At 38.1% G+C, this 21,007-nt stretch overlaps 1 protein-coding gene across 1 annotated transcript in view; it reads right to left on the bottom strand.

Annotated features, from left to right (window-relative positions):
- The window catches only part of GALNTL5 (polypeptide N-acetylgalactosaminyltransferase like 5), an 87,024-nt gene that overhangs the window by 46,315 nt on the left and 19,702 nt on the right, over positions 1–21,007 (bottom strand). The window contains exon 3 of the mRNA XM_004372751.2: positions 15,311–15,439. Coding sequence (XP_004372808.1) covers positions 15,311–15,439 — 129 coding nt within the window. The remainder of the gene's footprint in view (positions 1–15,310; positions 15,440–21,007) is intronic.

Raw genomic sequence — 21,007 nt, 5'->3', positions numbered from 1 at the left:
ACAATGTTATTCATAATTTGTCATGATCCACACAATTGAATGTCTTTGCATAGTCAATACAATACAGATAAACATCTTTCTGGTATTCTCTGCTTTCAGCCACGATCCATCTGACATCAGCAATGATACTCCTTGTCATGGATTGAATTGTGTCCCCCCAAAATATCTGTCAACTTGGCTAGGTGATGATTCCCAGTATTGTATGATTGCCTACTATTTTATCATCTGATGTGATTTCCCTACGTCTTGTAAATGCTATCACTATGATGTAATAAGATGGATTAGTTGCAGTTATATCTATGAGGTCTACAAGATTAGATAATGTCTTAAGCCAATCTCTTTTGAGATATAAAAGAGAGAAGGGAGCAGAGAGACAGGGGGACTTCATACACCAAGAAAGCAGTGCTGGGAGCAGAGTGCGTCCTTTGGACCTGACGTTCCTGTGCTGAGATGCTCCCAGACCAAGGGAAGACTAATGACAAGGACCTTCCTTCAGAGCCGACAGAGAGAGAAAGCCTTCCCCTGGAGCCGGCACCCGGAATTTGGACTTCTGGCCTACTGGACAGTGAGAGAATAAACTTCTCTTTGTTAAAGCCATACACTTGTGATATTTCTGTTATAGCAGCACTAGATAACTAAGACATCCCTTGTTCTAAATCCCGCTTGAATTTCTGGCAATTACCTGTCTATGTACTGCTGGTGCTCTTCAGAAAAATTTTACTTGTGTGATATTAATATTTTTTGATAATTTCCACATTCTGTTGAAATCACCTTTCTTCGGAATGAGTACAAATATGCCTCTCTTCCATTTGGTTGGCCAGGTAGCTGTCTTCCAAATTTCTTGGCATAGATGAATGAACACTTTCAGTGCTGCATCCGTTTGTTGAAACGTCTCAATTTGTATTCTGTCAGTTCCTGGAGGTTTGTTTTTCTCCAATGTCTCAGTGCAGCTTGGACTTCTTCCTCCAATACCATCTGTTTCTGATCATATGCTACCTCCTGAAATGACTGCATGTCGACCAATTCTTTTCGGTACAGTGACTCTGTATACTCCTTCCATCTTCTTTTGATGCTTCATGCTTTGTTCAGTATTTTGCCCATAGACTCCTTCAGTGCTGCTACTTGAGGCTTGAATTTTTTTTTTTCACTTCTTTCAGCTTGAGAAATGCCAAGCGTGTTCCTCCCTTTTGGTTTTCTATCTTCAGATCTTTGCACAGTTCATTATAATACTTCGTCTTCTCGAGCTACCCTTTGAAATCTTCTGTTCAGCTTTTCTTCATCATTTCTCCCATTCGTTCAAGAGCAAGTTTCAGAGTCTCTTCTGACATCCGTTTTGGTCTTTTCTCTCTTTCTTGCCTTTTTAATGACCTCTTGCTTTCTTCATGTATGACGTCCTTGATGTCATTCCACAACTCATCTGGTCTTCGATCATTAGTGTTCAAAGCACCAAATCTATTCTTCAGATAGCCTATAAATTCAACAGTGATACACTCAAGGTTCTACGTTGGCTCTCCTGGACTTGTTCTAATTTTCTTCAGCTTCAAACTGAACTTGCATACGGGCAGTTGACAGTCCCTTCCACAGTCAGCTCCTGGCGCTGTTTGGCTGATGATATTGAGCTTTTCCATTGTCTCTTTCCACACATGTAGTTGATTTGATTCTTGTGTATTCCATCTGGCGAAGTTCACATGTGTAGTTGCCGTTCACGTTGCTGAAAAAAGGTATTTGCAATGAAGAAGTCGTTTGTCTTGCAAAATTCTGTCTTGAGATCTCCCGCGTTACTTCTATCAACGAGGCCATATCTTCCAACTACCAACCCTTCTTCTTTTCCAACTTTTGCATTCCATTTTCCAGGAGTTATCAATGTATCTTGATTGCATGTTTGATCAATCTCAGACTGCAGAAGTTGGTAAAAAATTTCAATTTCTTCATCTATGACCTTAGTGGTTGGTGTGTAAATTTTAATAATAGTCATATTAACTGGACTTCCTTGTAGGCATATGGATATTATCCTCTCAGTGACACTGTTGTACTTCAGGATAGATCTTGAAATGTTCTTTTTGAAGATGAACGTGACGCCATTCCTCTTCAATTTGTCATTCCCAGCATAGTAGACTATATGATTGTCTGATTCAAAATGGCCAGTGCCAGTCCATTTCAACTCACTAATGCCTAGGATATTGATCTTTATGCGTTCCATTTCATTTTTGATGATTTCCAATTTTCCTAGAGTCATACTTCATACATTCCACGTTCCAATTATTAATGAATGTTTGCAGCTGTTTCTTCTCATTTTGGGTAGTGCCACGTAGCAAATGAAGGTCCTGAAAGCTTGACTCAATCCACATCATTAAGGTTTACTCTTCTTTGAGGAGGCAGCTCTTCCTCAGTCCTCTTTTGAGTGCCTTCCAACCTGAGGGGCTCATCTCCCAGCACTATATTAGACAATGTTCCACTGCTATTCATAAGTTTTTCACTGGCCAATTTTTCAGAAGTAGACTGCCAGGTCCTTCTTCCTAGTCTGTCTTAGTCTGGAAGCTCAGCTGAAACCCGTCCACCAAGGGTGACCCTGCTGGTATTTGAAATACTGATGGCAAAGCTGACAGTAACACAGCAACATGCAAGCCTCCACAGTACGAGAAACTTGACAGATTTAAGAATAGTACATCTTAACTCAGATCAGTTTATTTCAGGAATGCAAGGGTTGCTCTAATTTAAAGGAAGAAAACCATATGACCGTGCTAAGTCAATCCTGAGAAATTATTTAATAAACTTATCAGCCACTCCTGATTAAAGTAAAACTCCAAAATAAACCCGTTCCAAATTGGTGCATCTTTGGCCAGTCAGCATACATGCCAAAAGCGGACTTTGCTACCAACATAGCAAATTCAAGCACTCTGGCATTCATGTGATGCACTCATTATATGTATTTTGGAATTGTTTTTAGAGAAAGAAAAGGAAAATGAACGTTAATAAAAAATAAGGTGGAAAACTTCAAGTAAAGAAATAGAAAGTAATTTCTTCAATGTGATAAGAAGTATTTATCAGAAGTCAAGAACAAACATTAAAAAATTAAATATGAAAAGAATGATTCTCAACTCATTCTATGAGGTCAGCATTACTGTGGTAACAAAACAAGACAAAGACATTAAAGAAAAACACAGATCAAAATCCCTCATGAATATTGATGCAAAAGTCTCAACAAAATTTTAGCAAATCAAATCTGACAATATATAAAAAGGATACTACATCATGACCAAGTTGGGTAAGGTTGGTTTAACACTGGAAGATAAATAGAGTTCATAATCTTTAGAAATCAGAAAAGAAAACACATATGATCATCTCAATATACACAGAAAAGCATTTGCTGAATTTGTTCAATTCATCTAGGTTTTCAAATTTGTTGGAATACAGTTTTTCACAGTAACCTGTTATGATTCTCTTTATCAAGTTGGATCTGTTGTAATGTCTCCTGTTTCATTTCTTAAATTGGTGATTTGCCTTTTTTCATTTTTTTCTTTTGTCAGTCTAGCCAGTGGTTGGTCTATTTTATTGATCTTTTCAAAATACCAACTTCTGGTTTTGTTGATTGTTTTTCTATTTTGTTTATTTCTGCCCTGATAGTTCTTCTTCTTCTTCTTCTTATTTTTTGGTAGCTTTAGGATTCTTTTGCTCCTCCTTTTCTGTTTGTTCAAGTTGTTGGTTTAAGTTATTGATTTTGGCTCTTTCTTATTTTTTAATGTAGGCACTTCTTGCTATGAGTTTTCCTGAGTACTGTTTTGCTGTGTCCTAAAGGTTTTGATATGTTGTGTTTTCATTTTTGTCTGAATCTAAGAATTTTTAATTTCACTTTTGATTTCTTCTATGACCCAATAATTTTTTAGTAGTGTATTATATAGTTTCTATGTATTTATTTTTTCTCCTTATTTTTCCTGTTGTTGATTTCTAGCTTCATACTGTTATGGTTAGAGAAGATGCTTTGTATGGTTTCAGTCTTTTTAAATTTGTTGAAACTTGTTTTGTGTCCTAGCATATGGTATATTCTGGAAAGTGATCTATGTGCACTGGAGAAAAATGTGTATTGTTCACATGATGGGCAGAGTATTCGATATATGTCCGTTAGGTCATATTAGCTTATGGTTTTATTTAAGGTCTCAGTGTCCTCAGTGATTTTTTTAAATGTTCTGTCTATAATTGAAAGTGGTGTGTTTAAGTCCCCAACTATTGTTGTGGAGTTGTCTATTTCTCCTTTCACTTTAGTCAGTATTTGTTTCATGTATTTTGGATCATTGACGTTAGGTGCATGTCTTGATCATCTAGTGCTACTATAACAGAAATACTACAAGTGGATGGCTTTAACAGACAGGAATTCATTCTCTCATGGTCTAGGAGGCTAGAAGTCCAAATTCAGGGCACCAGCTCTAGGGGAAGTCTTTCTCTCTCTGTCAGCTCTGGAGGAAGGTCCTTGTCATCAGTCTTCCTCTGGTCTAGGAGCTTCTCTGCACAGGAACCTCAGGTCCAAAGGACAGGCTCTGCTCCCGGCACTGCTTTCTTGGTGTTATGAGGTCCCTCTGTCTCTCTGCTTGCTACTCTCTTTTATATCTCAAAAGAGATTGGCTTAAATTGTAGATTAATCTTGTAGATTAAGTTTACATAACTGCTGCTAATCCCATCTCATCAACATCATAGAGACAGGATTTACAACACATAGGGACAAAATGGTGGACAATTACACAATACTGGGAATCAGGACCTAGCCAAGTTGACAGATATTTTTCGGGGACACAATTCAATCCATGACAGTGCATATACATAAAGGTTACATCTTCTTGCTGGATTGACCCTTTATTATGATTGTAAAGGCCTTCATTATCTCTTGCAACAGATTTTTATTTAAAGTCTATTTTATATGATATCAATATGGTCACCCCTGCTGTTTTTCATTTATTGGTTGCTTGGAATATTTTTTTTCCCTCCTTTTATTTTCAGTCTGTTTGTGTCCTTATGTCTTAGGTGTGTTTCCTGTAGATAGCAAAAGGATGTGTCATGCTTTTTTATCTGTTGTTCCACTCTGCCCTTTCCGTGGGGAGTTTAAACCATTTACATTAAGTTTGTTACTGAAAAACGAAGTGTCTACCTCATTCATTTTGCTATTTGTTTTTTGAGTTTCCTATCTTCTTTGTCTTTTTATTCTCATTTTTCTGTTATTATTTGTGTTTGGCTGCCTTCTTGTGATGAGCCTTTTTGATTTCCTCCCTTTTTCCTTTTGTATATTTTTTCGAGGTGATTTCTTAGGGGTTACCACACATGTTACATTACACAACTTACATTTGTGACATTTGACATATGAGCAACATGTAACATAAAACATTGACATGTTAAATCTATTCCTGATTTGAATTCCACATCGTCCTATTCCTGATGCTCATTCTTCCTCTGTTGTTCTAGGTGAATAGAGACCAGTTGTGCCTTGGATAACAGCTTGCAAGCTTTTCAGATCCCAGGAACTATGCAATGAACTAGGAGGTAGAGCAGGCACACTAAACTGTTTATTAGGCCAATTTACAGGGATGTCTCATGAAACCATGACCCTAAACCTCCAAACTAAGAAACCAAATCCCATGAGGATTTTGATTGTACATAAGCAGCCTCAGCAGCTACTCTTTTTTTCTTTTGTCATAAGTATGTCTATCACACAATTTTTGCCAATTAGTACAACCCTACCCTTAAACAATGTGATATTTCCATCACCATTGACCCCCCTTTCCCACCTCCCTCCAGCCCTTGGTAGCCACTAATAAACTTTCGTCTTTATATATATATTTTCCTTTTCTTGTCTGTTTATATAAGCAAGGTCATACAATATTTGTCCTTTTGTGATTGACTTATTTCACTCAGCATAATGTCTTCAAGCTCCATTCATATTGTAGCATGTATCAAGATTTTGTTTCTTCTCCTGATTGAATAGTGTTCCATTGTATGTAGGTACCACATTTGTTTACCCATTCATCTGTTGATGGGCATTTAGGTTGTTTCCACATTTTGGCTATTGTGAATAGTGCTGCAGTGAACATTGGTGTACAAGTCTCTGTTTGAGTCTCTTCTTTCAAGTCTTTTGGGTATATTCCTAAGAGTAGAATTGCTGGGTCATATGGCAGTTCTATTTTAGTATTTTGAGAAACCGCCACACTGTTCTCAACAACGACTGTATCATTTTGCATTCTCACCAGCAATGGATAAGTGTTTCAATTTCCCCACGTCCTTGCCAACGTTTGTTATTTTTAGTTTTTTTTTTTTTAATCTTAGCCATCCTAAACCATCAAGTCGATTCCAACTCATAGTGACACTATAGGGCAAGGTAGAACTGTCCCATAGGGCTTCTAGGGAATGGCTCGTAGGTTCCAACTACTGACCTTTTGGTTAGCAGCCTGAACTCTTAACCACTGCACCACGACGGCTCCTAGCCATCCTAGTAGGCGTGAGATGGTATCTCATTGTGGTTTCGATTTGCATCTCTATGCTGGCTAATGACACTGCGCATCTTTTCATGTATTTGTTGACCATTTGAATGTCCTCTTTGGTGAAATGTCTATCCAAGTCCTTTGCTCATTTTATGATTGTGTTATTTGTCTTTTTGTTGCTGTCAAAGTTTTATATGTATTTTGGTTATTAGATTCTTGTCGGATATATGGTTTCCGAAGATATTCTTCTAGTAAGTAGCTTGTCTTTTCACTTTTTTGGTAAAGTCTTTTGATGAACTAAAGTTTTTAATTTTTGTGAGGTCCCTTTTATTTTGTCTTTTGCTGTTTGTGGTTTTGTTATTATATTAGATAATCCACTGTTAAGACCTAGGCCTGACGGCATTGTCCCTGCTTGTTCTTCTAAGAATTTTATGGTTTTAGTTTGCACACTTAGGTCCTTAATAGATTTTGAATTTGTTTTTGTGTATGGTGTGAGGCCTGGATCCTGTTTCATTTTTCTGCATGTGGAAATCCAATTTTCCCAATACTGTTTATTGAAGAGATTCTTCTTTCTCCATGGAATGGACTTAACGCCCTTGTCAAAAATCAGTTGACCACAGATGCATGAATTTATTTCTGGACTCTCAGTTCTATTACATTGGTCTATGTCTCTATTGTTATATCAGTACCAGGCTGTTTTGATTACTGTAGCTGTATAGCATGTTTTAAAATCAGGAAATGTGAGTCCTCCTGTTTGTTCTTCTCTTTCAACATTGTTTTAGCTGTTTGGGGCCTCGTGCCACGCCATATAAATTTGAGGATTGGTTTTTCTATTTCTGTAAAGAAGGCTGATGGAATTTTGATCAGGATTCCATTGAATCTATAGATTGCTTTGGGTAGTATTGACATCTTAATAATATTGTCTTCCAATCCATGGACATGGAAGGTCTTTCCATTTATTTAAGTCTTCTTTAATGTCTTTCAGCAGTGTTTTATAGTTTTCATTGTATAAGTCCTTCACATCCCTGGTTAGATTTATTCCTAGGTATTTAATTCTCTTAGATGCTATTTGTAAATGGCATTGGTTCCCTAATTTCCCTTTCAGATTTCTCACTGCTGGTGTATAGAAACCCAACTGATTTTTGTTTACTGACCTTGTACCCCACAACTTTGCTAAATTCCTCTATTAGTTCTAGAAGTTTTCTTGTGGACTTTTTGAGATTTTCTATGTATAGGATCCTACCATCTGCTAATAGAGATAATCTTACTTCTTTTCCAATCTGGATACCTTTCTTTTTCTTGTCTTATTTCTCTGGTTAGGAGAAATACAATACAATACAATACAATACAATACAATACTGAACAAAAGTAGTGAGAGCGGGCACGTTTGTGTTGTTCCCGATTTCAAGCGGAAAGCTCTCAGTCTTTCTCCATTAAGTATAATATTGGCTGTTGGCTTTCTATATATGCTCTGAATCGTACTGAGGAATTTCATTTCTATTCCAATCTTCTAGGGTTTTCATCAAGAAAGGGTGTTGTTTTTTATGAAATGCTTTTTCTACGTACATAGATATGATCTGATCATGTGGATCTTTTCCTTTGTTCTACTGATATGATGTATTATGTTGATTGATTTTCTAACGTTGAACCATTCCTGCATTTTTCAAATAAATTCCACTTGGTCATGGTGTGTAACTCTTAATATGCTGTTGGATTCTGTTCACTAGTATTTTGTTGAGGATTTTTGCATCTATATCCATAAGAAATATTGGGCTGTACTTTCTTTTCTTGTGGTGTCTTTGTCTGGTTTTGGTATCAGGGTTATGTTTGCTTCATAGTCTCCCTCATTTTTGAATGATAATTTCGCTGGGTAAGAATTCTAGGTTGGCAGTTGTTATCTTTTAGTATTTTATATATGTTGCTCCTTTGTCTTTTGGCCGCTAGAATTTCTGGGGAGAAATCAGCACTGATTCTTAGGAAGGACACTTAGTATGTTAAAGGGTGTTTTTCTCTTGCTGCTTTCAGAATTCTCTCCTTGTCTTTGGTTTTCAGGAATTTTATTAGAGTGTGGCACATGGTTGATCTTTTTGAGGTTCTTCTAATTGGCATTAGTGTAGCTTTCTGTATTTGCAGGCTTGGTTCTCTGTGCAGGTCAGGAAATTCTCTATGATCATCTCTTGGAAAACTCCTTTTATGCCTTTATTATTGTCATAGTGCTCTGAAATTCCAATAATTCTAATGTTAAATTTCTTAATTGAGTCTCATATTTCCATTTGGCTTTGTTTGCTTTAATTTGTTCTTTTCTCTTGTTTCTCTTGAAACTCGATAAGTTCAAGTTACTCTGTCTTCTCTTTCACTTATTCTGCCTTCTGCCTGTTCGACTCTGTTGTTGAGTGTTCCTGTTGCATTTCTAATTCAGTTGCTTCATTCTTCAGTTCCAGCAATTCTATTTTTTTAATGTTTTCAATTTCCTTACTGAGTTTCTCATTTTGTTCCTCAGTTTGTTTCCTGATCTCTGTTAGTTTGTTTTCTGTGTGCTTTTTGCTTTCTTTAAACAAATTTAGTACCTTTGTCTGGAAGTTTTCTATTTTTTCCATCAACCTGGTCTTCACAGGAGAAATTTATTCTTTATGTTTTCCTTTTGATTGGTCCTTCTTGTGTGATTTTGTGTTTTACTATTTTTTTTTAACTTGAGACTTCGATATCTTTTTAAAAAATGTTTTAAATTCTAATCTTTCTGATTTTTAAGGGAATTATACTTGTTAGATTTAGCTCTGCTAGCTTCTCCTAAGAACCACTAGGGGGCACTCTTGTCCTTAGTTTTTTTTTTTTCAGCTTTGAGTCAGTTCTGTGTGTTTTTATCTGGGTGCTTAAGTCTCTGGGTGCTTATTCTCCCTGAGGTGGCTGACTTTGCTGATATGTTAGCTCCCTCTGTCCTCTGAGGTTTTGGCTGTGGTCCTGAGTGTACTTCTGGGATTGGTTTCCTTTACCCCCTCATGTGGAGTTTGGGAAGGCAATGAGCATGAGCAGGAGATTTTTCTCTTGCCACGGACGCAGATGTAAGTGATGGGGCTCAGCTTTCCTGAGGTCAAGATGGGGAGCACTTTATGTATTCCCCTCATGTGCACCCTATACAGGCTCTCCCATAGTGTCCTGCTGCGGGCAGGCAGTCTGTTCCTTCTCTGTTGCTTGTCTGAAGTATTTTTCTCCTCCTGGCTGAAGGCTGTGTTGTGCAGCTTTTCAATTTGTCTAGGTCCTAGAGCCCGTCTGCCTTGGGTCTTCACGAGATTCAACAACACTCCCTCACAGTGTCCTGGTCTTCCTTTGCCCCCTCCCAAGTATGCTGCCCAGGAACTCCCATAGCCAATCTGTGTCACCTTAAAAGTCGGACTACATCTTCCTCAGTTTAGCTCCTATCCTACATTCTTTGGGGTGTTGTCAGTCCCTGTCCCAAAATGGGCACGATGAGCTGAATCTTCTGGGTGGCAGCAGCTAGGATCTTTCAGCTTCTGTGCTACCCCTCTTCTCCTCTCCCCTGTTTCTGGACTCGCCTCAACTCTCCAACACTTCAGTTGTCATCTGGAGTTCTGAGATCTCAGTCTGTGCTTGCTTTTATTCGCTGTTAGGTGGGTTAGTTGCTGGGAGATAAATGGGAGCAACTGCCTACTCTACCATCTTCCTCCACCTCCCAACGTCTGTTTTTGATGAAAAAATTTTTCAGCATACTAGGAGTAGAAAGTAATTCTTCAATCTGATAAAAGGCATCTATGAAAAACCCACAGATAACATGATACTCAATGGTGAAAGACTGGGTTTATTCCCCAAAGAACAAAAACAAGGCAAAGATATCCACTCTCACCATTTCTATTTAACATTGTCTTGGAAGTTTTAGCTAGTGCAGTAAGTCATGAAAAAGTAATAAAAGATCCAGATTAGAAAGGAAGAAGTAAAAGTGTTTTTATGCCCAGGTGACATGCCCACCTACATAGAAAACACAATGGAATATTAAAAAGAAAAAAAAAAAACTACTAGAACTAACTAATAAGTGAGTTTTAAGATACAAGTTTAGACTCTTTTGAGTTTAGGATCTTGTTACAGAATACGAGGTAATATACAACATTCAATTATATTTTTATGTACTAGTAACAAATAATTGGAAATTGAAATTTTTAAAAATATTATTTACGATGGCATCAAAATATGAAATACTAAGAGATAAATCTTATAACAGGTTTTAATACCAGTACTCTGAAGCTTGCAAACTGTTGCTGAGAGATATTTAAGAAAACCCAGATGAGAGAAGAGACATACCTGTTTGTGATGCAGTAAATTGCTTTAATATGGCCCTTCTAGCCATGGTCTTATAACGCACACAAAATGATTGAGTGGGACTATGCAAAAAAGGTGCTTGTGGCCCATCAATGGGATTGGACAGTTTTGCTAATGCAAATAAATTGCATGGAACACTTGTAGGGGGGGACTATGCAAATAAGGTGCATGAAACACTTTTAGGGGACTGATCAGTTTTGCCATCCTGCTAGGCTTAAAGGGAGCCAGTTTCAGAGGTTGGAAGGGACCTCACTACCAGAGGGGACAAGAGCAGAAAGCTTCTTTTGGACCCGGGGTTCCTGCACTGAGAACCTTCTAGACCCAGGAGCAGAGACAGCTGTAATACTGAAGACAGCACGAGATGGCAGTGGCATGGGACCAGCAGGCTAGGCTCACCTACCCATGGAGCGAGACAGATGAGTGCCTTTGGGCAGGAGGCTTCCCGGCAGAGTGGGGTGCTTCTGGGCACTTATCGGCAGAGTTAAAGAGCTTTGTAACACTTGCCTGAGCAGGGCAGAGGCCAGCCAAGAGTGAAGGCTGAGGGCTGAGGGCTGAGAGTAAGTGCTGAGGGCCAAGAGAGGGGCCTGCCTCCACGCACAGCCAAGAAAAGCTGTCCTGATTGAAGAATTGTATCCTGAGTCATTTCTGTTACTTCCAAGTTAATCCTGATCTTGAACTGTAACTTGTTACTTCCATAATAAACTCCATAACTGTACGTATGGTCTGTGAGTTCTGTGTGGCCATTGCAAAGAATTATCAAACCCAGCAAAAAAGTAGAGAGTGCCATGGGAGGGATGGCTGGTGTCAGAATTGTTAAAAAGGTTGGAGAGTGGAGGTATGTCTGACCTCTACCTCGTAGGAATCAGCTTTGGGCTGATGTTGATCTTGATTCTTTCTTCTCCACCTGAAGTTAGTCGAGGTCTGATGCCATGTCATTTTAACACTTGTTCATGGGTCAAAAAACTCAATATTGTTAAGATGTCAATTCTCTTCAAATTGGACTCAATGCAGTTCCAATGAAAACCACAGCAGGCCTTTTTGTAAAATTTACTGATGATTCTAAATGTCATACAGAAATGCAAAGAACCTTCAAAAAGACCAAAAAAAGTTGGAAGACTAACACTATCTGATTTCCAGGTTTATTATAAAGCTACAGTAATCAAGATAGTATGGTATTAGCCTCAAAATAGACAAACCAATAAAACAGTAAACCAATAAAAAGTCCAGAAATAGGCCCTGCATATATGGAAAACAGATTTTTTTTTTACAAAGGTGCAAAAGCAATCCAATCTTCAAGAGAGAGTTTTTTCAATAAATGGTGCTGGAATAACTGGATATTCACATACGAAAAGATGAATTTATAGCCTTACCTCATACCATACATGAAAATTAACTCAAAACGAATCATAGGCCTAAATGAAAGAGGCAAAACTATAAAACTTCTAGAAGGAAAAATAGGAGAAATCTTTGTGATCTTGGGTTAGGCAAAAGAAAAATGAAAAATACAACCTTATAAAAAATAAAATGAATAAATTGACTTCATCAAAATTAAAAATTTCTGCTGATCAAAAGGCACTGTTTAAAGAATGAAAAAAACAAGTCACAGACTAGCAAAAATATTTGCAAATCATATATCTGATAAAGGTCTTATAACCAGAATATATAAAGAACTCTCAAAGCTCAATAATAAGAAAACAAACAAATGAAAAAATGATGATCATAATATTTGAACATCAACAAAGAAGATACACAGATGGCAAGTAAACATCATGAAAAGATGTTCAACATCATTAGTCATTAGGACAATACAAATTAAAACCATAATGAGATACCCACTACATACCTATTAAAATGGCTAAAATTAAAAGATTGACCATACTAAGTGTCAACGAATACGTGCAGGAACTGAAATGTAAAATGGTACAACTACCTTCGGAAAATGGCAATTTCTTAAAAAGTTAAATATGCATCATAAGATCTAACCATTCCAGTTCTAAGTATTTACCCAAGAGAAAAAAAGCATCTGCCCATAAAAAACTTGATTATGAATGTTCATACCAGCTTTATTTGCAGTAGACAAAAACTGGAAACAACCCAAATGTCTTTCAACAGGTGAAAGGGTAAGCAACTTTTTAGTATATCCATACAATGGAGTACTACTCAGCAATAAAAAGGAAAGAACTCATACAACATGACTGACTCTCAAAATAATTATGCTGAGTAAATTATATTTATATAAAATTCTACAAAATGAAAACTAACCTATGATAACAAATCCTATGACTGAGAAATCTCATTCTAGAAATTTTTCCTCTGTAAGTATTAGCATGAGTACCTAAAAATATATGTACAAGGGTGTTTATTACATCATTTTTGTAAAGGCAAAAAATTGGAAAACAACCTGGATTTTTTTAAATAGGGAAATTATACATTTGCACGATGGATAACTGCTCTCAATTGTTAAAATTAACAAGGCAAATGTTATGTATAACGCTTTGAAAAAATCTCCGTGATATATTACTAAGTTTAAAAACCACACACTGTAGAACAATATGAAAAGTAAGTCCCATTTTCATAAAGACCATATGTTTATGCCCTATACTTGCTGTTTATTTATACGATGTATATATATATAACTTCTGGAAGAATATACACTAAAATATTGACAATGATTATATCTGGACTGGGTAGAGGGAAGATGGTCATGTTTTAACTTACGCATTTAAGACGAAGAAAAAGTGGTTTTGGGGTGTTTTTATCTTCCCTGTTGTTACGTCCTATATTTTCCAGATAATCTGTGATTAACAATTAAATCTACATACTTATTCATTACAAAAGGAAAAACCAATAATTTTACAGTGTAGAAACTTGGCACACACTGTAACATCACCAGTAATTGGCCAAATGGACATCATGAGCGTCTGGATATGATGCATCCAGAAGGACACACACTTCTGTGACCCGCCTACCAAAAATGCATGACCTGAACTTATATTCATGAGGAAACATCAGACAAACCCAAACTGAGGAACATTCTACAAAGTAACTAGTTCTTAGAACTCTTTAAAAGTGTCAAAGTCGTGAAAGATAAAGACCTAAGAGCTACTTCAGAGCAAAGGAAAATAAGCAGTCAGGACAACCCACACAATAAGCCGTCCTGTGGTGGGTCCTACCAGAATAAAAAGCAATAGTGAGACAACTGTAAAAACCTGAATAATATCTGTAAATTAGCCAATAGTATGGTATTAGTGTTAATTTCCTGATTTTGTTCATTGTTCTGGTTTTGTGGGTATGTATGATGTTAACTTTTAGGGCATCTAAGTAAAGGCTATACGAGAATTATTTGAAATGCTTTTGCAACAATTTAGTAAGCCTGAAATTATTTCAAAATTGCAAAATTGCAAAATAAAAACTAAATGAAAAGACCAATTAATAGAATCTATTCTTTAAAAAAGATCTGTATCAAGTATTTCTTTAGCTTAGTGAAAATAATCATGTAAAGCTCTTTAACTACAATAATGGCTTAAAATCTGCTTGGACTCAATTTCCTAGCAGTTGAAATATACTTTGTACAGAATTGAATTCCTTATCACATAAGTTAATATTCTGAATACTAAAACTGCCCAGTTTGCTTCAGTCTTTAGTCTCTCTACAATTTCTTAACAAATAATCATGTGATAGGGAAGGGAATAAAGGGAGCTATGCTATTTCAGAAGATAGATTCAGAGGGAGAAAATGATGGCATGGAGGGAAAGTCATAGCTTCTATGCATTCAAAATTATTGACCTTCCCTTGTAGTAGTTAAATATTCAATTGAGAAAAAACGTTGTCCTCTAATTGATTTCATACTGCATCCTGTGGTTCGTATGAATTGAAATTCTTTTTCTTTTTTTATGACCTAGATAGATTGTGTCATTATGTGCAAACACTACCTCTCTTGGGTGAGCCATAAGAGAAGTGGCACTTGGCTATCTAGGAACTTATTTGAGTCTTATATGTGTGGTTTCGAATGTTTGTGTTTCACTCTGCAAGGCACCGTGGGCCCACTTTCTCCTGTTTCCTGGTACCTGCCCTTTGTCTCTGTATTACTAGAAGTTGCCTATTTTCCTAAACTTAGCTACCTCTCCTTTATTTAAGGGACACTATCAACCTCTTTGGCTGGAAGTCATCAGAGGATATTAAAAAGACACTAACACAAACAATTGAAGGAACGATGAAATAAAGCAGACTTTGAAGAAAAAAAGAGGTGGGTGTCTGAAGCTTTCCTGGTGAGAAGTCCTTATTGGTGACTGAAAAAAAGATCTTGTGGGTGACTCAATTCCTGGAACATCTAGAACACATACTGTGCCAATGGGAAGGATATTCTCTACACTGCAAGCTCTAGAATCTTGAAATTGGGTCTTGAGAACATCTGATTTCAAATCCTAAAAACAGAAATCTCTCATACAAGACTTCTAATATGCTAAAATTAAAATCTGGCTAGTAACTGTTAATTTACACAATTAGTAGGAAGAACATACATTTTATTCCTGGTGTCTGGCACCTCTCTCTCCTTGCCCAGTCTTCTACTGATAACGGTATTGAATCCATATAGTGAAAATCCACGAGCAAGTTCTGGGTCTGAATAGTTAACATCTTTACCTGCAAGGAAAGGTAGAGTTAGGTATGTAAAGGCTTACCATCATCACATTGATGCAGGACAATAAGAACAACTATTTGCTGAATTCTTTCCTTTTATAATGAATCTGAGTCATTTTCTTGGAACCTAAACTACCTCCAGATGACAAAGGTGGGAGCTCAAAGTATTTACACAAATCAAAGCAGATTCTTTAGCAAAGTATGAACAACTAGCTCCCCTCTCTCCAGGGAAGGAAGGTGGGAGAATGAGAGCTGAAGCCCCTCTCTCAATTTTCCACTGGAGAGAAGAAAACAAGATAACATAGAAAAACCCAACAAATCAGTCACAACAATAAGTCAGGGGAAATTCCCTGTTAAAAGATTAGAAACTCTTGGATGGGAACAAAAATCAAAATGTAATCATAAAAGACAAACAAGTTGAACTAAAATGTTTTAAAGTGATAGACTGGCCAAAGAATACAGGAGTCAAAATGTCACTTAAAAAGTGTAGAATTCACTGAAAGGAGCATTACAGAAAGTCATTTTATACTGGTAAGAGATGTAAGTCACAATACAGATGTCACAGTAATAAGCTTGTGTATGTTAAATAATACTGCAATAAAATACTTAAAGAAAAACTGTTAGAACTATCAATGTATCTGCCACGAGTAAACAATAATTGAAGATTTTAAGAACAACTTCTAAAAAGTGAGAAGGCATTTGAATAATGTAATAAAGTTTTTTTGTTTTTTAGTGGTTATTTACTGTAATTTGTCTTTTAGAGAATAAACTTTCTTTTCTAATGCCCAAATTGTGTTTTCCAAAACTGATACAGAGGCTATAAAGAGGGTTTATAGCCTTTCCTCCTAGGTCCTTCCTCTTCCGGTGAAACATTCCTGGACGTAACAAAACCAGCAAGCATTGGAAGACTCTGAAAAATGGAACTGAGGAATGACACAGTGGTGCATTCCCTGGGTTTCCTTGTTGCCTCTCACATACCCCAGACAAGGCACGTGGAAACCTCCAACTGAAGCCTCCAACAGACATGGACAAAAAGTCTCCTAGAAAAGCCTGTTCCCCTTAGTCAAATAAATAAAATAATTATAATAATTGTGCCACAGAGTCAGAATCCACCTGGATTCTGACTTGACGGTAACTGGTTCTCCCTCGCAAAGGAACTGGAAACAGGGGCCCTGGTGGCGTGCAGTGGTTCATTGCTTGGCTGCTAGCTGAAAACTCAGCGGTTCGAATCCACTAGCGATCCCCGGAGAAAAGACCTGGAGATCTGCTCTGGTAAAGTTTACAGCCGAGGAAACCCTATGAGGCAGTTCTACTCTGTCAGATAGGGTCACTAGGAGTCGGAATCCACTCTACGGCACACAACAACGGAAAACCTTTGGGTAATACCTGCTGTATTTCAGCCATACACCGATGGAAAAACCGCACTGCCCCCCTGAGGTTCTTTCACCTCGCCCCTTTCACTCCAAGGAAGCAGTTGGGTGGGGCTCCAATTTCCCCACCTAGTGGTGTCAGCGGGGCTGAGCAGGAACCTAATTTCCCATCCCCTGCCTGGCAGAAGCAGGCAATGCCCTGATTCCCCCACCAAGGTACTGTCAGGTAACGTCAATGGCGTGCTGAGCCTCCAACCCCACACAACAAGATTAGCAAGATGGTGTGATGCGGAGCTAGTCCGCACTCGACTTTCCCTCTATCCCAGTGTCAGCAGGGTCCAGTAGGTAGCTAAACCTCCACACCCACCTGTTAGCAATGAGACTGAAGGAGGCAGGGTGAAGCAGGGTCCAGGGCGGAGCTGAGCCTCCATCCCCACCTGGCATCAGCAAGAGAGAACTAGGTATTGTGAGGTGGTGTGAGCAGGGGCAGCAGGGAGCTGAACTCAGAGGCAACAAGCTGGTGCCCTTTTCACTGGGAAGGTGTTAGTGGGCCAAAGGGGGGAGCTGAACTTCCATTCCACCCGTCCCCAATGAGGATAGTGTTAAGAGCGTCATAATTCCCAGGCTGGTGTGGTGGGGCCCAGCAGGAAGCTAAAAATATGCACACACCTGGCCATTGTGCTAAACTGTCACAGGGGGACTGTCTGATGAAAAAAGAAACTTAAATAGGACCCAGAGTCTCATAATATTCAAAACATCCAGGATACATTAAAAAGCACTTACACCCAAAACAAGAAAAATCTCAAACTGAATGAAAAAAGACAATCCACAGACACCAACACCAAGATGAATCAGATGCTGGAATTATCTGAGTAGGATATTAAAGCAGCCATCACAAAAACACATGAATGAGCAATGAACATGCTCCAGACAAATAAAAACAGAGAAAATCTTAGCAAAGAAATAAAAGTTACATATATACGTATATATAAAACGGAAATTATAGAACTAAAAAAATAATAATCTAAAAAACTTGCTGGATGAGCTCAATAGCAGAGTGGAGATGAGAAGATAGGATTAATGAACTTGAGGACAGATCAATAGAATTCACCCAGTTGAAACAACAGAGAGAAAATAGACTGAAAAAATATTGAACAGAGTCTCAGGGACTTGTGGGGTAACAACAAAAGAGCTAACATTTGTATTATCAAAGTCCCAGAAGGAGAGGGAGAGCGTGGGAAGGAAAAAGCACTAAAAAATAATGGCTGAAAACTTCCTAAATTTGGTGAAAGATGGAAATCTACAGATTGAAGAGGCTGTGCAAACCCTCAAATTGGATAAACCAATGAAATCTACATCAAAACACATTATAATTAAATTTCTGAAAACAAAAGGCAAAGAATAACTCTTCAAGGTAGCCAGAAAGCAATGACATATTAGATATGGGGGAACATCAGTTTGAATGACAATGGATTTCTCTTCTGAAATCACGGAGGTGAGAAGGAGTATTTTCAATATTTCGAGAACATTTCAAGAACTGTCAATCACAAATTCTATCTCAAGCAAAAATATCTTTCAAGAATGAAGAGAAAATAAGCATATTTTCAATGAAGGAAAACTAAAAGTACTTGTGACTAGAAAGTCTACCCTTAAAGAATGGCAAATGGAAGTTGTCTGAAAAGAAGGAATTGATAATGGAAGAAGGCTTGGAACTTCAGAGAAAAAAGAGTAAGGATAAATACAATAGACTATCTCTGTTATAGGAGCCCTGGTGGCATTGTGATTAAGCACTTGGCTGCTAACCAAAAGGTCTACTGTTAAACTCACCAGCCACTCCATGGGAGAAAGATGTGCCAATCTGCTTCCATTAAGATTTACAGGTTGGGAACCCTATGGGCAGTTGTACTCTGTCCTATAGGGTCGCTATGAGTTGGAATCAACTCAACGGCAATGGGGGTATTCTTCTTATACAGAATGTATGAAATAGGTTGGAAGTCACTACACAACGGCTGCAACAATGGACTCAAACATACCAATGATCGTGAGCATGGTGCAGGACCAGGCAATGTTTTGTTCTGTTATACATAAGGTTGCCATGAGTTGGAGCCGACTCGATGATAACGAACAACATCCTTCTCATGACTTTCTTAAATCATATTTGATGGTTGAAGAAAAAATTATAACATCATCTGATGTAGTGTTCAATGTATATACAGAAATACTTAAAATAACAAAAGGAGACAATTATATTTTAAAAGTAGGAAAGCTAAGGGAGTCCTTGAGTAGTGCAAACAATTAACGGACTTGGCTGCTAACCAAAAGGTTGGAGGTTCAAGTCTATCTAGAGGTGCCTCATAAGAGCCAAAGTGAGCTGCAATGGTTGAAACAGTAAGAGTGTTGGCAATCATAGCCAACCCAAAAAGGCAAGATTAAAGCCTCAGGAACAGGAGAAACAGATATCTGTTCCCCAAATGACTCAGATCTGCAATTATCTGTGGAGTGCCTGTTATCAATGTGCACTGTCCTAGGCTCTGGGGTGCAAAGATGACTAAAATACATTCTGCTCTCCATGACTTTTGGTAAATTAGGAGAAATGGACACATAAGCAGATAACGTCAATGCAACATGGAAAGCATGTTGATACAGGTGTGTGTAGTGTGCTGCAGGAGCATAGGTGAGGGCCCCTAGCCCTGTCTGGTGGGGTGGATGAAGGAGTGGAAGTTTCAACTGAGTAAGAGTCATCCAGACAAATAAGGGAATGCTGGACAGAAGGAACAAACAGCAAGAGCAAAGGTGCAGAAAAGACAAGGAAAAACATACTGCATGCTCCCAGCTATAAGCTGATGCAGTGAAGGAGCGGAGGGAGATGAGGCTGAAACCAGATCCCTTGGGGGCAGATTGAGAAAGCCACTCTGGAATGGATCCCAGAAAGCCTACATCAGACTCCTGTAGGCCAAAGGGATCCCCAGGAGGACTGTGTACCAGAAAGAGACATGGTCAGATTTAGCAGGAGTTTGGTGGGGACAAGCCTGAAGGTAGAGCAGTAAGCCCAGAAGGCTACCTCAAGAACTAGATGTAAATCCATCCAACTACATTCACCTGATCTTTGACAAAGGCCCAAAGCCCATTAAACAGGGAAAAGACAATCTTTTCAACAACTGGTGCCAACAAAACTGGATATCCATCTGTGAAAAATGAAACAGGACCAATACCTCACATCATACACAAAAACTAACTGGAAATGGATCAAAGACCTAAATATGAAACCAAAAACTATGAAGATCATGGAAGAAAAAATAGGGTCACCGCTAGGGGCCCTAATACACGGCATAAATAGAATACAAACTCCAGAAGATAAGCTAGATAACTGGGATCTTCTAAAAATTAAACACTTATGTTCATCAAAAGGCTTCACCAAAAGAGTAAAAACAGAACCTACAGAATGGGAAAAAAAATTTGGCTATGACATATCCGACAAGGGTCTAATCTCTAAGATCTATAGGAAAATCCAACACTTCCACAACAAAAAGACAAATAATCCAATTAAAAAATAGGCAAAGGATATGAACACACTTCACCAAAGAAGACATTCAGGCGACTAACACACACCTGAGGAAATGCTTGTGATCACTAGCCATTAGAGAAATGCAAATCAAAATTACAATGAGATACCATCTCATACCAACTTTAGTGGCACTAATAAAAAAAAACAACAGAAAATAACAAATGTTGCAGAGGATGTGAGGAAATTGAAACTCTCGTGCACTGCTAGTGGGAATGCAAAATGGTACAACCATTTTTTTTCTTTTTCTTTTTCCCATACAAAAATTTGTACATACATTTTTATGTGACCCTAATTGCTCTCCCCATACTGTGATAGCACACTCTTCCTTTCCACCCCGGATTCTCCATGTCCATTCAACTAGCTCCTAACCCTCACTGCCTTCCCATCTCACCTCTGGACAGAAGCTGCCCGTTTAGTCTCTGGTATCTACTTGAGCTAAAAGGCACACTCCTCACAAGTATCATTTTATGTCCCACGGTTCAGCCCAATCCCTGTCTGAAGTGTTGGCCTTGGATATTGTTTTAGTTCTGGGCTGAGAGAGACTCCAGAGGCCATCCTCTCAGGGGTTCCTCCAGTCTCAGTCAGACTTAATGGTCTTTTTACTAGAATTTGAGTCCTGCACCTCACCTTTCTCCTGCTCCATC

Source organism: Trichechus manatus, unplaced genomic scaffold (assembly GCF_000243295.1).
Source record: "Trichechus manatus latirostris isolate Lorelei unplaced genomic scaffold, TriManLat1.0 scaffold00020, whole genome shotgun sequence".
Taxonomy (NCBI): domain Eukaryota; kingdom Metazoa; phylum Chordata; class Mammalia; order Sirenia; family Trichechidae; genus Trichechus; species Trichechus manatus.
Note: the sequence above shows the minus strand (reverse complement) of the source record. Positions and strands in the feature narration are given on the sequence as shown.